The 16092-nt window shown below is 41.1% G+C and overlaps 1 protein-coding gene across 3 annotated transcripts in view; it reads right to left on the minus strand.

Annotated features, from left to right (window-relative positions):
- The window catches only part of PDCD10 (programmed cell death 10), a 26434-nt gene extending 10343 nt beyond the window's left edge, over window positions 1-16091 (minus strand). Inside the window, exons 1-5 of one of the 3 annotated variants that reach the window (XM_006018726.3) lie at window positions 16028-16091; window positions 8333-8545; window positions 4970-5023; window positions 1369-1486; window positions 410-536 (exon numbers count right to left, since the gene is read on the minus strand). In XM_006018726.3, coding sequence (XP_006018788.1) covers window positions 410-536; window positions 1369-1486; window positions 4970-5023; window positions 8333-8428 — 395 coding nt within the window. In that variant the 5' untranslated portion in view covers window positions 8429-8545; window positions 16028-16091. Of the gene's footprint in view, window positions 1-409; window positions 537-1368; window positions 1487-4969; window positions 5024-8332; window positions 8546-16022 lie in introns of all 3 variants that reach the window. The other 2 variants (XM_025198025.1, XM_025198026.1) reach the window with 2 other exon arrangements.
- Between the last annotated feature and the right edge of the window lies 1 nt (window position 16092).

Raw genomic sequence — 16092 nt, forward strand, 5'->3', positions numbered from 1 at the left:
TCCTGCTTCTAATTGGTACTAGATGACAGACAGAGCTAGATCAAGCTGTCTAGACAGGCTTGGCCACATTTTCTAGAGTAGGGCACTGTCACATCTCCTTTGTAGTCAAGAAGCACTAAAACTGTAACGTATCTGAATACCTATCAGTGTAACATTAAAGTCAATGCTTTCAGCCTGAACTGAAGATAAATAAAGAATGCCACACTTACTTGATTGTCTGAAGAAACCTCAAGAGCTAGATCAAGCTGTCTAGACAGGCTTGGCCACATTTTCTAGAGTAGGGCACTGTCACATCTCCTTTGTAGTCAAGAAGCACTAAAACTGTAACGTATCTGAATACCTATCAGTGTAACATTAAAGTCAATGCTTTCAGCCTGAACTGAAGATAAATAAAGAATGCCACACTTACTTGATTGTCTGAAGAAACCTCACTCTATCATTGATCTCATCAGGGATCTTACTGAGAATATGTTTAAGTGCTCGTGCCTTCTCATTTAGGTCTTGGAATTCAGGCTCTGGCCTTTCAATCATATATTCTGATGGGGGAAAATATATGAAACATTAATAACTTTCAATTATGCCCAGCAACTAAAAAAAAGTGCTGTTTCATGAAGTTTCATCATCAGTATCTCAAAACTGTATTTTTAAAAGACACACAGACCAGCATAACGCGTACGTCAAAACTGCAGTTAGTTTCTATAGAAATAGACACACATTCTATTAAATATCTTTTACTACTGTCAAACAAACAAAGCAAAACAATGAAAAGAATTACAACATTATATTAATCCAATCCATTTTTTCAAAAAAACTGTTCTTAATGGAGTTAAACTTTTTAGTGAATCCTTTTTTCTAATGTTACGCACATTGCTAGCATTTTTCCTCCTGATTCCAGTCTGAAACTGGGGGTGGGAGAAATCACACACGTATATTGAGAAAAGAACATGCATGTACAATTTATTACTTCTCACCGAGATGATTAAAATTAGGCATTTTCAATTACAGAAGATAAATAGACACAAAAAGTTTAATTTGAGAAAAAACAAAAACAAACAAAAAACCAAAAATCGCTGTATCCAGTCAGATAACCATGCCACCATGTATGTTTATTATAATAGGGTTTTTGTGTAGTTTCTTTTTTACTTTTAAAATGAGCCTCCACCCCCACCAAAACAAAAAAACAAATCCAACCCTGAGTATTATGTATTATTCAGGTATTCACCTGTACTTCAAATACACAATCTGTCCAGAATCAGAAAGCTTCCAGGCTCATTTGCAAGACTTAAACAACAACAAAAACATTCAACAAACCCCACATTTGGCTGTCCTACAAAGACCAACAGTATCATCCTTAGCAACGATACATACCTTCTACATCATCAGCTGACATACGCAGGAGAGATTCTGTGAAGTTAACTTCTACACTTTTTTTCTCCAAAATTTTCATGATGATATCCTGTGTGAGACCTGGATTTTCTTTTTCAGCCTAGGTTGCAAGTGGACATTCCAATTTAAAATTATATAGAGAATTGGGTGAACATTTATTACTTTCAAATTCAGTGCAACAGATTATGTGAACAAGATCAATTTAAGAACTAGGAGCAGAACAGACAGAAAACAAACATCAAAGCATTTTCTGTAGCATTTTTTCCACCTAAACATCCATTTTTCTCATCTAATGGAAGTATTTTTGCATCAACAACTTTACCTAGTAAACCATCCCACATATTTAGATTCAAGTAAAAAAAATACTTAGTGATATATCAAACTTTTTACCTCCCTTATTTCACCCTTTGTGCAAATTATTAAAAGCCTCACATTTAACGCTGAAAATGAGAAGGCTGATTTTAACAGAGAAAGCTGTTTAATCCACTCTTGACCATAGTTTTCTTCTCTCACACCAGAATATAAGGATATAGTGATGTTCCTCTTGTTATTGGAACTCATGTATACCTGGTATATGTATCTGTATATTTAACTCATACATATCACACCAAATCAGCAGTGTTGGTAATCAAAGAGAAACTATTCACAAGTTTTACAGAGATCTGACTAATGGTGTAACTGCTTTTTACATTGACATTTCTTTTCTGTATCTTCATTTTTCAGTTACCCATGCTTACTTCTGCCCCTCACTACCTATCATTAAATTATAATTTCGGTTATATTTTAATGAGATTGTTTTGCTTACCTCTGAGTATTTATTTAATTAAATATACATTTCTCAATGCAAGTAAAAATTGCTAATTCCCTTCTGGGCTCAGTCTTTTTCACACCAACATTTACTGAGGCACATCCTGGATAATATAATATCTGCTGAAAGCATGTTCAAAACCACTACCACTTAATGAAACATCTTACAGCAGCACAATCCTAAAGAACAAAAGCCCCCACAAAGCCCTCTATGAAGCTGAAATAAAGAAAGCAGAATTGGAGATATACCAACAGTTCAATATAAAAATAAGTCTCCAAAGCGTGAATTCTATTTTTCATCCAAGTAATCAATAAAACATTTTGTACACTAATATACTAGTTCCACTTTGTACTCATTTTCTCACCTGCAAAGTGTAAACTTAGACTAATATACTTAGGTCTCTTCTACAAGAAATATTTATCTATTCAGACTTTATTTTTGCTGCATATCATTTTTTTTGCTCTTGCTTTCATTTGATTGCTTCCCCTCTTCCATTTTTGTATTATAGACTCTATTTCCATTGTGTTATTTTAAATGCCACAGGTGACATCTTTTGTCAACATGTTATACACCAGTAACAACATGGAAACATCTGTCACTCCAAGGCTTCATATCAGTATCGCTGAGTATGTGACTTCGTACCCATATGTCAACTTGGTTATTATTGCAGCTCACGAAAGAGCAGTTTGAAAGATTTTAGATGGAACCAATGAGGAGAGGAAAGATGCACTCCTAGTCAGAAAAACAAAACTGCATCACCTTGCAAAATTTTTACTAGTCTATGTTAGTTTTTTGACGTTAAGGGTAACTGCCACCAACAAAGCACTTTATATATTTTAGCTACTTAATAGGTTCACAAGACAGAGCTAAGTCTGCAATAATGCTGGCATGCCAGCACCAATTTTTACTACATGGCAATGATAAAAAAAACTTCAGTTTTGCAGATTTACTCTTTCAAGTGCTCTAGGATAGCTTCATATGAATCTATGAATCGTACTGGATTTTGGGAGCTTCCGCAGGTTTCATCAGGAAGAGTCTAAAAGTCCTCCCCACTTTCCTTCAGAAACTTGATGCAACAGTTGAAGCCTAGCAAGTGGTCATCTTTCTTGCCAAGATGCCTTAAAAGAGCAACACCACTGCACTGAAGCTAGCCTCATGTCAGATTTATATGCTATCAAAAAGAGCCTCAAGGCCCTCTCCTCAGCCAAAAAAGCTAAGATTCCTTGCAGAACTACCTGAAACATCTTTCCAGGGAGGCAGGTATTTGCATGCATTTCTTGAGAAACGAACAAAAATTTCAGAAGCCACAAGCCACCTCTCCTCTAATAAAATTAATTAAAAAAAAAGGTGACAGTAAGTCATAGAATCATAGAAAAATCAGGGTTGGAAGGGACCTCAGGAAGTCATCTAGTTTAACCCCCTGCTCGAAACAGAACCATCCCCAACTGGATTAAAGGGACTTTGTCCACCTGGATCTTAAAAACCTCCAAAGATGGATATTCCACTATCTCCCTAAATAACATATTCCAGTGCTTCGCCACCCTCTTAGTGAGAAAGTTCTTCCTAATATCCAACCTAAACTTCCCTTGATGCAACTTGAGACCATTACTCCTTGTTCTGTCATCTGTCACCACTGAGAACTGTCTAGCTGCATTCTCTTTGGAACCCCCTTGCAGGTAGTTAAAGGATACTATCAAATCCCTTCTCAGTCATCTCTTCTGCAAACTAAATAAGTGCAGTTCCCTTAGTCTTTCCTCAGAAGTCATGTGCCCCAGCTCCCAAACCATTTTCACTGTCCTCCACTGGACTCTCTCAATTTGTCCATATCATTTCTGTAGTGGGGAACCCCCAAACTTGACACGGTTCTCCAGATGTGGTCTCACCAGTGCTGAATAGAGGGAAATAATTACAGTATAACCCATAAATCCGGCATGCTTAGGACCAAGCACCTGCCAGAAATTTGAAAATTCTGGATTTTTTAAACCAGAGAAGCAGCTGGACCTGGAGCAGCCGTCACACACAGAGTGGCGGCATGGGGTGGTGGATGGTTGCTGCAGCCACCGCTTGCAAGCTTCCCCCTCTGGTGCTCTAAACAGTTAATCGCACCCTGAAGTGTAACCCAGCCACACATTCAAGCAATTAATAACTGTCAAAAGTGTAATAATTTTGTGGCTGGTTTCCATTGTACCTTAAAATGAATGTGTGGCCATGCCAGGGCCCATTTGAGCCCCAGCGTGGTCTCCATGCTGCCACCAGTTAGATGACTGGTAGCTGACTTGAACCACTTCAATGGGTTTCCAGATCCAACTGACAATCAGCTGGCTGTCAGGTACCTTTGCTGGTACAAAGGGAGCCTGGGGTCATGATGCTGGGTTCCACCTGTAAGGTACAACAGAGGTCTGAGCCCCGATCCCAAAATTGTGAATTCTGCCATGCATGTGTAACATGGCAGGAGGAACGATTGTTGGGATTGCAAATCAGATCCCATAATGCCTTTAACTGAACATCTGTCAATAGCTTTAAGATAACACTTCATTCATGCATGCAAGTGAAATAATCAGCTAGAGAAAGAAAACAGACTTTCCATAAAAGCAGAAGTCGATGCTCTAGCTGTAAACTACTTGATTCCTTCAGAACAGCTTCCAAAAGTACAGTGAGGGAGACAGACAGCCAAAAATATATATTAGATTTTAAGCCAAGTTCCAAACATCCATTTATAGCATAATCAAAATAGCATGTACAGCTTAATCTTTGTTTGATAAGTTTTCTTCTCACCTTAATAAAAGCTGCTCTCAGTGTCTGAGCTGCAGATAGATTCACTCGCTCTAGCTGCAATGAAAGTTTAGAATGATTAACAATGCTGTTTTCATCAGAATTAGAAAAGTCAATTAGTTACCCTACGTTTACTCCATTTTGCTCACTCCTTTGGGAAAAAGAGGGAATAAATGAGGTCAATGACTCTCTTGAGTCAGAGATCTGGAAATCTGATCCTAAAAGAAGGGATGATTCTGTTCACTATTTACTAAAACTAAGATGCTAATGAAGAAAGCAATTGCATGAGGCTGAAAATCAAAGCCTGGACCAGTAACAGGAGTCTACTTAAACACCAGAGCCCATGAACAAACTTAAATTCGTTCCAGTATTTGGAAAGATAATGGGTTTTCTTCAGTGGGGTGGGCTACTAAATGAGCCAGGTCAGTTTGATCAATTTTTCCTTTGTCAACCAAACCTGTAATCGCATCAAAAACTATCTTGTCCAACAAGATCTATTTCCCATGTCAAAAGTCACGTTAACTGGCTTTAAAAGATGGTTTAAAGCATCATTTAATTCTTTACTGATTGACCTTTCCCTGACTTACACTCAGTACAGATCTTGGCCTAACTGGCTCTGTAGCCAAGGGAATTCTAACGGACTGGAATAAAACTAGTATTCTAGGAGCAGTTAAAAGGGTGATGGGTCAGAATTCTCTGACAATTCTTTTATTACTTTTGGGTGGAAGCTGCCCAGTCCATCAAATTTAAACACACATATTTAATAGCTGCCGTGTAACTTGCTGTCTAGTTACGAAACTAACAAAGTATTTTTAACTTTCATAAACCAATACTCATTCTAGCTGCATTTCTAGATTGGCTCTTTATTCAGAGTTAATTCTTTCACCTACACAGCAGGTGCAGACACTCTTTGCTATTAATACACTAATCTTAATGCATGCCATTTCCATTTTAATGGAAGAGGAAAGCGGCTGTTCATTTATCATTTTCACATACTCATTTTGAATTTTAAATATCAGATTAAAAAAAAAAGGAAAAAAACAGAAAAAAGGTAAGTGTTACTCTCTCTCTACACTGTCCATGAAACTGCTCAGCTCCCACCACTTAAAACCCAGTGAAAAAATATCACTGATAGAACTTTGTTAGCATAGATTTAAGGCTGCCTGCTGGTATCTTATGACTTTTAATTATGTAAAATTCAGGAAAACAGAAAGCTCTCTAAGCCAGATATGAAATAAGACACATACCTGTTCAACTTTCTCTCTAGCCCTTCTCCTGTAACTCCTGTGGGCTATTACCAATTATCTGCAAATCACCCCACCTTTATTCAGCATTCAGTGTATACACTGAAGGAGCTTGTCACACACATAATTATGATAGAAGAAGATCCTGTATCACTGGGATGGACCTCTCTTGCCTGACCCTGCATGTACCAAACCAAAAAGGTTCATGTATACTCTGAGAAATCCAGCATGCCACATTTCAGTACAGTTGCATATAAGCAGTGTTAGTAGCAAAGCAACAAAGGAGTGTAATCTCTGGGTTTCCAATCTTACATAGAATCGTATATTAAGGTTGAAATGGTTGTAAGATTCAGCAGATGTGGCATTCCTTCCGTGGATTAGGTTGGACCCGATGATCTGTAAAGTCCTTCCCAGCCCCTAACAACTATGAAATTATGAGTGTACAACTTTGGGGCAGTATAGGCTCCTGTTCAGTATACTTCACAGACAGTGTGCATGTTATGAGCATACTGGGACATCACTCAGAGGGCAGATATAAGGTTGTGTGAGCGCAAGTCTGCATTTTTTTGGTTTTGAGAAATCTGAGTTCTTAACTAGATATTTTGCAAGATACATCAGCAGTAACCTTACGAAACATTAATGTAAAGTTGTCATTGATTTTTAACAAAGGAAAAGATCTGTAGGAGTTAATAATTATTCTGGCAGTTGTAACTGCCACAAAGATTTGCAGCCAAGATGCTATTTTGGTTAGGAAAAGAATGCTTAATGTTCTTACTTCTCTTGTATAGTTTTTATACTAGAAGGGAGATAACGCACTGAAATGTTTGGACTGTAAAGCCATTCTTAAAGCTAGCAAAAGAAAAATTCAGATGTGGCACATGTATACCCAAATTTAATAGGCTTATCACACAGTGGTTACAGTAATTCTAAGTACATGAAAACAACTAGTGCATCTCCTTCTCCATCTATGTCCATCCCAAACTAGCTCTAGCCACTCATCTACCCTTCCTTTATCATCTCATTAAAATCAGGGTTGTGCAAGTAGCAGCCCACTAGGGGCTGGGGCTGCCTGTTAACCCTTGCCCAGCCACAACTCTCCTTATTGCTTCACCTGCTGCTGAAAGCCAGGGGTCTCTAGGCTCCTCTTCCCACCCCAGAGGGTGGGCCAACGCAGTGCTGCAACAAAGGAGCTGAGTTTTGGGCTACCCATGCATGGTGTAGTGACTTTCTACACATGCAATTCAGCAGTATGAGGGGGAGGGGGTGGAGGAAGAAGAGGAGTTGCCTGTATGGACAATGTAGCAGGGAGGTCAGGGGTAGTTCAGCCTGGAAGCCCAAAGTTCATGCTAGTGCAACCTATGAGGCATGCAATCCCCACTGGTGTGGCCCTTAGTCACTTAGTAGTTGGAGACCCTGTACTAAATCATTAGCACAAAAAGTTACTTCTTGCTGTCTGATGTCCTCTTCCACTATACTCATAACTTATCATAAGGCAGGTAAATTACCAGACAGTCACAGAAGCATGAGCTGTACACTGCATCCTGTACAAACTATCCTTCTCCCTACAACAGACTCAGATATCCTGAGACTTGATGCAAATTCATGAACTTCAGAAAACTTAAAAGTTAGAATTTCTCAGTTTAAAAGCACTCTTTACCCTTCATTAAAAGGCCTTCTATTCTAAATAAAGAAGATACACACTTCTCTAACATTATAAGTAATCACACTGTTTAAATATCGTCTGAATTGGCGTCCCATCTCAAAGGTACAGATTTTTAGCCCCACATAAAATAGGGTGTTTTTAAGCAAGGTTACTTTTGCCATTACAAAAGATCTGTAACTTCCCAAACTAAGAAAGGAAACACTGAAAAAGAACTAAGGGGGGAAGGGGGGAAGCTGTCAGGAGAAAGAGGATGCTGGCTTTATGGATTTGTAGGAAATCCTTTCATATCAAGACAAATAATGTATGTTACTCATCTCAACTCAAGGCAGAGGGTCGGACTTGACGATCTAAAAGGTCCCTTCTGACCCTAAAATCCATGAATCTATGAATCCCTTAGTTTCAAGGATCATGTTTTCCAATGTCAAAATAGAGCATTACACCATAAACTGGGGAACATACCTCATTGAAGACAGGATACATAACAGCATAGAGTGGCATGGAAACCATAGAAGTAGTCTCTGCTTCATTCTTCATCTCTTCCATTGTCATCCTCATTCAAAGACCCACTTCTCAGGAGAAATGCTATAAGAGCAAAAAACTCCACATTCACTAAAGTGTTTCTTCCTTTTCCTCGTTGTGTAAGAATATTTAAAGAACTGGAAACTTGTTACCCTAAGGGGAAGAAAGAAAACATTATAAATGCCAATCTACTCCCACAATTCCTAAATAATAGATTACAACAAGAGATTTCAAATAGTAGATTTACTACTAGGTGGTAACTGTGAGGAGTGATTTGCTCACAAAAAATTCTTAAATTCCTTGCATTTCTAGCTAATAATGATGTTAAAAAGCAAGTAATTTTAGCTCATACAGGAATATTTTGATAAGTCAGACATCACTGAAAAGGCATTTTCCAAGGGGAGTGGCGAGGGAAGGAATTGAGCATATGTAAGTCTTACACAAATTGTTCTTTTAACCAGTCTTATGTCGCTTGATCATCAGCGATATCACTGCAATTCACTTTACTCATTTTCAAATAATGAAAAGAAACAAGTTTTTGAGGAAAGGATTTGTTATAAATTGTATAAAGCACTTTGTTTGCATGACTTATAGCAGGGGTGGCTAATCTGGGGCACCGGGGCCACAGTCTTTGGGCATGACACATGGTAGACCAAGGAGGGGAGCAAAAAGCAAAGCAGCAGATCAGGCAGGGAGGATAACGAAGAAAGCAGAGCAAATGATCAGGCAAGGGAAGGCAGAGTGGCATTTGCTGCAGGGGCGGGGAAGGAGGCACAGGACTAATTTGTGGCCTGCCTGCCAAAAAAAGGTTGACCACCACTGACTTACACTACAACTCACTGTCTTAACTAGAAGTTGACATCTTTGTCCTGTAAGGCAGGGGTTTTCTTTTTTAGTTTAAGGGGGTAGTGCGTGGCCAGACGCTGAGTGTGTGTGTGTGGGGGGGGGGAAATAGCGCGTGTCTGGACACAGAGCAGGGAGGCAGGGACAGTGCACAGATGGGTGGGGACAGAGCGCCACTACCTCCCAGGACCAGGGCCAGGCTGGGACGAGGAAGTTCTTCTCCGGGCTGGGGTGAGGGCAGCAGTGCCCCTCTGCAGGGGTGGGGAAGCTCACTGGGCTGGGGTGTGGCAGTGGCAGCAGCTGCTGCGTGTGAGCTTCCTGCTCCTGGGAGGCAGCGACACTCCGTCCCCACCCGCCCATGCATACCCTTTAGGACTGGTCCAAGTACCTCCAGGGGTATGCATATCTCCAGTTGACAACCCCTGCTGCAAGGCAACACCTTGTGAGATCGGTAGACAGTACAAGGCAAACTTGCATATTATTAGTGCCTGAATAAGCTGGTCGAGGCATAAGAAAAGAAAAGATGATGTACTCAGTGCTCTTAACTTCTCACATGACTTAGCAATTGAGGGGAGGAAAAAGACAAGCAAAAGATGGCAGCTTTAACACTGCCTAAGGCACAAGGAAGTTTGCCAGACACAGTTTACATGAAAGCCACTTCTCCTTACACTTCATAGAAATGAATGTTTCTAGTCAAGCAGGAGGAGTAGGTTCAGTCCATTTTACGGATCAAGACCTTCAGCTGACAGCCATAGCAATCCATGAAGTGGACTGAGGAACTGAAACGCGAACTTAATGTTTGCTTTGTGGACCAAACCTTGGAAGAGATGCATTCTGTATTAGTTTAGGGTCTCAGCATTGTTTCCACATTCAGCTTAGTCTAAATGCCACTGTACCTATTCTGTTCATTGTGTGTCAAAGTCCCTTTCTTTTATATGTAATTAAAGGGCTACCTTTAATCTACAAATGCTACATACTCTGCAGACCACAAGCTACTCTTCCTGCTTGACTAGAAGCATTCATTTGCATAAAAAGTGTAAGGAGAGGTGGCTTTCACGTAAACTGTGCCTGGCAATCTTCCTTGTGCCTTAGGCAGTGTTAAAGCTGCCATCTTTTGCTTGTCCTTTTCCTCCCCTTAATTGCTAAGTCATGTGAGAAGTTAAGAGGCACTAAGTATACCATCTTTTCTTATGCCTCTGCCAGCTTATTCAGGCACTAGTAATATGCAAGTTTGCCTTGTACTGTACACATGGATCCATCAGAATTAGATATAATACATCCACTAGAATGCAGCTTCATGTGTTGCTCTTATTTGGAACAATGCAGATCCCAAAACCCAGAATTAAACCAAAAAAACTAGAAGACAAGGAACTTTGAGTTTATGGGAGTTTGGCTAAGGAACAAGTTTCCAGACATTAATTGTAATCCAGACCATGGCCATCTTTAAAGTTTAGTGTCCTTCTTCTTTGACAGAGGCCTTTTCACCATAATCACAATGACATTTTGTTACCTTAGCTTTCCTAAGGAAAAACAGGCACATTCCTAACAGCTTCCTGTTACCCAAAAAAAAAAAGAGAACAACCTGAGAACCTGTCTTCCGATATAGTTTCCCATTCCAGTCTAACAGAAGACATGTCCATATGCACTGGTAACAAGCATCAGTACACATCCTAAAATAGAGGCAGTCAGAACAAGATGTGCAAACAAGGTAATTATAGTGCCAAGAGCACTGTGAAACATGAGACATTGTCTCTGCTCTGAAGAGTTTTGCTAAAGTCAGCTCTTCAGTCCATCATTTGGTGGTGGTGAAAGCATATTGCCTCAAGTACACATGAAAGAAGAAAAAAAAGTGGAAACACACAAGCTCTTGTAATTTTTGTCCCACCTTTGTAATCTTTCTTTCCAAAAAAGGGAACTGAAGGAAAGGTGCAGCTTTCTACCATATTTTTTAATGATGCACAAGACAAGGAATACATGAAGCAACTGTGGTATTCTACTATAGCTCATGATAATGGAAATGATACAGGTTAAAGTGTCTACTCTGCCAACAAAGGGTGTTAATTACAAGGTAGGAAAGACCTATATACCTATTAAAGGAAACACTGTTAGTTAAGCGTTTGATTTTCAGAATACATAAACTAACACTGTACTTAGGAATTTATAAAAGTAATATTAGAGTACTATATGAATACACCTCTTTGTACTAAGTGCCTGAAAGGTGTTAGGAAAGCAGTTGTCACAACTTCAGTTACTCCTGTACTTGTACCCTAATTATAATAAAATCATAATGGTTAGTATTTGTATAACTAGTAAGAGCTGAATGGATTTTAATCACGACTGCAATGAACAATTTTCTTAAATGTGCTTCTAGTTAAAATTTAAGTTAAGAACTGAAATAGTCATACTTAGGAGTTGGTGACCTCCAAAGCCTCAAATGAACTTAAGTGTCAGGACCAAAGAAACGAAACCAGTTTCTCCGTCATGCAAAAAATCTACATATGCTTACCTGAATCTGGAGAGCTTGTAAACACTGAGCCATTCCTTTAAAGTATCACTATTTGTACACCCCGGGAAGACTCACCTCCCTTGTTCACAATACTAGTTTTAAAGCTCAAACTCATTCACACACACATGCGCATCATATGATAAACCTCCACAAAAATACCTATCCTGATCTGTAGAGGGATTTGCCAAAAGTGAAGGGGGTGGGAGGGAAGAAAATCAGAAATAAAACTAGATTTTGTACACTCCCAAATGAGAAAGTAGCTTACACTGACACATTAGAAATCAAATTCTAAAAAACTTAGTTGCCAAATGTCAGCCTTTATTCTGCTGCTCCATCCCCAAGATCCTGCATAACAAGCACTATTACAACATGCCCCCAAAGATCAATAAAGTCCAGCTATTCAGACTACAGGAGTCAAAGGAAAGATCCAAAGTGTCTGATTTCACTAAAAAGTGTGCTACTCCAATTTCTGTTTCTTCATATTGATGGGATCCCTGCCAAACACATACTACAGCAGCCCCTTAAAATGTTTGGCTTGCAGGATCTTAAGCTCCACCCAGACTCCAAGAAGCATTAGGCACAGGTAACAAGTCCCTAATGTGAAGTGTTCCCTGTAAGATATACCACTTATGACCATGCTGCTGCATCCTGTGCCAGTTAACTATGCTCAGTAATCTGAAAGCATAGTCCCATGCAGAGTTCCCTTTAGCAGCCTAATCTTAAAAGCTACAAAGGTATGGATTACAGTAGCAAGATCTCTATCCAAAAGAGACAGTAAATCTCCACAGCTAAGAGAAGATTTTAAAAGTCTGTCTAGACACAGCTGCTCACAAGTTAAGACCATCTTCGAGTTGCAAGATTTACTAATAGACAGAATATAAAAAGTCCTCAATTAGAGAGAAAATCTTCATCCCTAAACTATCTTCAGGATACTTCTCCAAATTATCAGTTACAGCAGTAGCTGAATTGATTGAAATTCTGCAGCTTGCTTTCATCCATGCCTCAAGCTTTAGGGTAAGCATTAGAAATGTAGAACGGTCTGTCATTATCATACTGAAAATACCACAAACTCAAAAATCTTCCCAATGGTCAGATATGCCCAATGACCAAAGTGTGTGTGTGTGTGTGTGTATGGGCGGGGGGGACTGAAAAAAAACCCCACACACACAGGTACTCAGTCTTATCACCAATAAGCAATCTAGCTATAACACTAGTGCAATCTCCACCCCATGCTCAAGCGCCAATTGTCATGGATCAACGAGAGCAGAATCACTTTGGCAGTCAACTGTGACACCACAACTTTCTCTATACCATTAGCCAAGATACTGTATATGATTTACCAGATTTACAACAATAAAGAACTGGTTTCTGAGCAGAAGCTCCATAACAGTTGTCTCAGAGAAGCCACCATCACTAAAGGAGGTGCTGATAATCTAACAATGTAATATTCCCTACTTTCCCTGAAAGGAGGCTGTATTGAAAAAAAGACTCCGACATCTCTAGCGCAGTGGTAAGGATGAGGCCTAAACTCCACCAGGAAAAATTAGTATTCATTATGTAGGATCCCATTTTGCATTCATGGAGGTAGACAGCTTAGAATTTAACAGATACAGGCCACCTCCGGACTAATACAAGGTTCTGAACAGAAAGCAGTTGACAGAGTCACTTGTATACGTGGCAACGTTTGTGACTATGAAAAACAGCAAGATGTGGTTAGCTTTCATCATATGCCACTTCTATATAAAACTCACAACGTAATGTAAGATTATAACGCAGACAACTTGTCAGTGGTATGTGTTAATAGATTTATTATAATTACTTTATATGACAAAAAATTGCTGGTACTTAAGGTTGTATTGTTTTAAATTGGTGGTGCGCAATGTGTCAGAGTTCGGGAACCGCTACATTACACTATTAGGCCCTTGTTCCTTATGGAAAACTAACTCAGGCACCTGTGCTACATTTGAGTAATGCACTGCAACTTATGTCCCACCTATACCTGTTTGTTTTTAGGACAAAATGTACTAGTATTCCACCTACCACCACGTACCTTAGATTTTTGTTTATTTTCTTTCTTTTTTAAAAATCAATTTTAGTTCAAAAGCGATTTCACCACTGGGGAAAGATACAAGGTATGCACAAAATAAAAATCCTGCTGCTAAAACAGATAAAATGTGGTATCTGCTCCTTTGCTACCACTTAAGAGACTTTGTCTCACCAATTAAGAAAACAGCCACCTTGAGTCTTTCAGGTCCCAGGGACAAGTACAAAGTGGTACCTAAATATAATTTCTTGTCTTCGTCCAATGACCTTCCTCAGCACTCTGGAGGGCCTGCAGAAGACTTCCTGCTCTCACCTTGGTCCGAGGTACTTCATCCAGATGGATACTTGAACTAGATTAGATACTTGGGGTGGACAACGCAAGTTCTACCTGTGGTTACTGAAACTTTAAGCAAAAATTCGAGGAAACGCACAGAAGAAAACATCACCCTTTCACGTGCCCCTCTAAAGGGAGTTATGATCAGATGCAAGAACTTGGTGTTACGAACCTAGAAGCTGGAGTTCAAATACGATTCCACCCAAAACATAATTTTGCATTCTTCCGACTGCCATGGCAACTGACAATAGATAGTCGTTGACCTTCCCATAATGATAGCAGTCTTTTCCACTAGTGTACAATAGTGGGAACCAAACTTTAGCAGGCATGCCACAAGGAAAGCCCCACACCCACCATAAGTGCCACTCCAACCTCCTTCCCCTGCCTGATCTGCTACTGTGCTTCCTGCTCCCCGCCTTATCACAGTGTTCCCTGCTCCCTCCCCGATCTGCTGCATGCCATACAGAGGCTCCCTCAGCCACAGCTTGGCCACCCCCTGATCTACAAGATGATTTCAAACACCCTTCAAACCATTTGTCAACAATGAATCATATAAGAAAAAGGAAGGGATACAAATCACTATGATCAGGCTGATTAGATTTTTGTTTAGCATTAAAAAAAAAAATACCAGACCACCCACTTAAGTTAACATTAGAGGAATTTACTACTACTGCAAAAACATAATGAACTTGGCCAGTCTAGACAGGTAGAGGTTAAGGGAAAAAATAAAAAAGCCACATGGTCTTGGTTGTATAGATTCCACTTTCCCCTCCTTAACATTGAAAGTAGCTAAAAAAAAAAAAAAAGTAGCCAAAAAGTTACTGATTCAAGTTTAGCTTTCCCAAAAGCTTTTCTTAACTACACTGCTACTTGCACAGCCTGTGAAATGGTATATTCATATAGAAAGATGAAAACAAGCAACTCTACTCCTATAAAAACATGACTGTCCATGCACATACATTTAGTTATTTTGTATATGGCTAGGTGCCACTACTTCAGAAGCTAAGCTAAGAGGTCACAGGGGAAAAAAAGCCACTTTGGAGAATGCTCAAGCCACCCACTTTTCTAAATCTGAATCCATTTTGAACCTCATGAGTTTTGCAAGTCACTCCTACCGAGTCAGAAACCCCGCACCCTACACGCAGTCAGGGACTCAGCCCTTTTCCACCCTACCTCATTACTACGCCTAGCGAGGATGCGAGACGCCAGAACCTGCCCTCTGGGGCTGGGCTCCGATTTCTTACATCGGACAAATCGAAGAATTGCCTATCCATGAAGTAGCCAGGATCACAACCCCAGCAAGTGGATTCCTTGCCAGACAACCCCCCTCGTGACAGCGCCCCCCAGTTTCTCTGCCAAGTCTATTTTGGTCGGCAGCCTCCTCAGGCCTCTTGAGATTCACTCCGGGCCCCTCCTGCACCCCAAGCTGGGGCTGGTATGTGAGCAGAGCCTCACGGCAGCGACCCCGGGGCTCGGCACCTCTCTGCGGGAGGACGGGGCTGTCAGCCCGCACAGGGAGCTGCACCCGGGGGCGCCCCAGCCCGGCTGACACCGGAAGGGCAGGTCCGCCGCCCTCGCTCCGGGCCCGGCCTGCGGGAGGTGCCGCACCAACAAAGGAGGGGCTTTCGCTTTCCTCTTCCCCCACACCCCTCCCGCTGAGGGGACCCGGGCCCGGTGGGAGCGGGACGGGGACGGGCACCTCCACTCCGGCCCCGCGCAGCACCCGCCCCACCCCCACCCCTCAACCGGGCCCCGATTCTCCAAGGAATTTTACGCCCCAAGAGCAGCGTAACCTCGGCGGAGCCGCCAGGCCCTACGCAAACACCGCAGCGACCCCGGCAGGCGCGGGGAAAAGAGAGGAGAGGGCGGGGGGCAAAGCACCGGCGCGCCCCCACGTCCCGTACCTTACCTCCCCCCGCCCCTCCGAGGCTTCCCAGCTGTAGCGCGCGCCCCGCCGCCGCGCCGGAAGTGCCC

Source organism: Alligator sinensis, unplaced genomic scaffold (assembly GCF_000455745.1).
Source record: "Alligator sinensis unplaced genomic scaffold, ASM45574v1 scaffold787_1, whole genome shotgun sequence".
NCBI lineage: Eukaryota > Metazoa > Chordata > Crocodylia > Alligatoridae > Alligator > Alligator sinensis.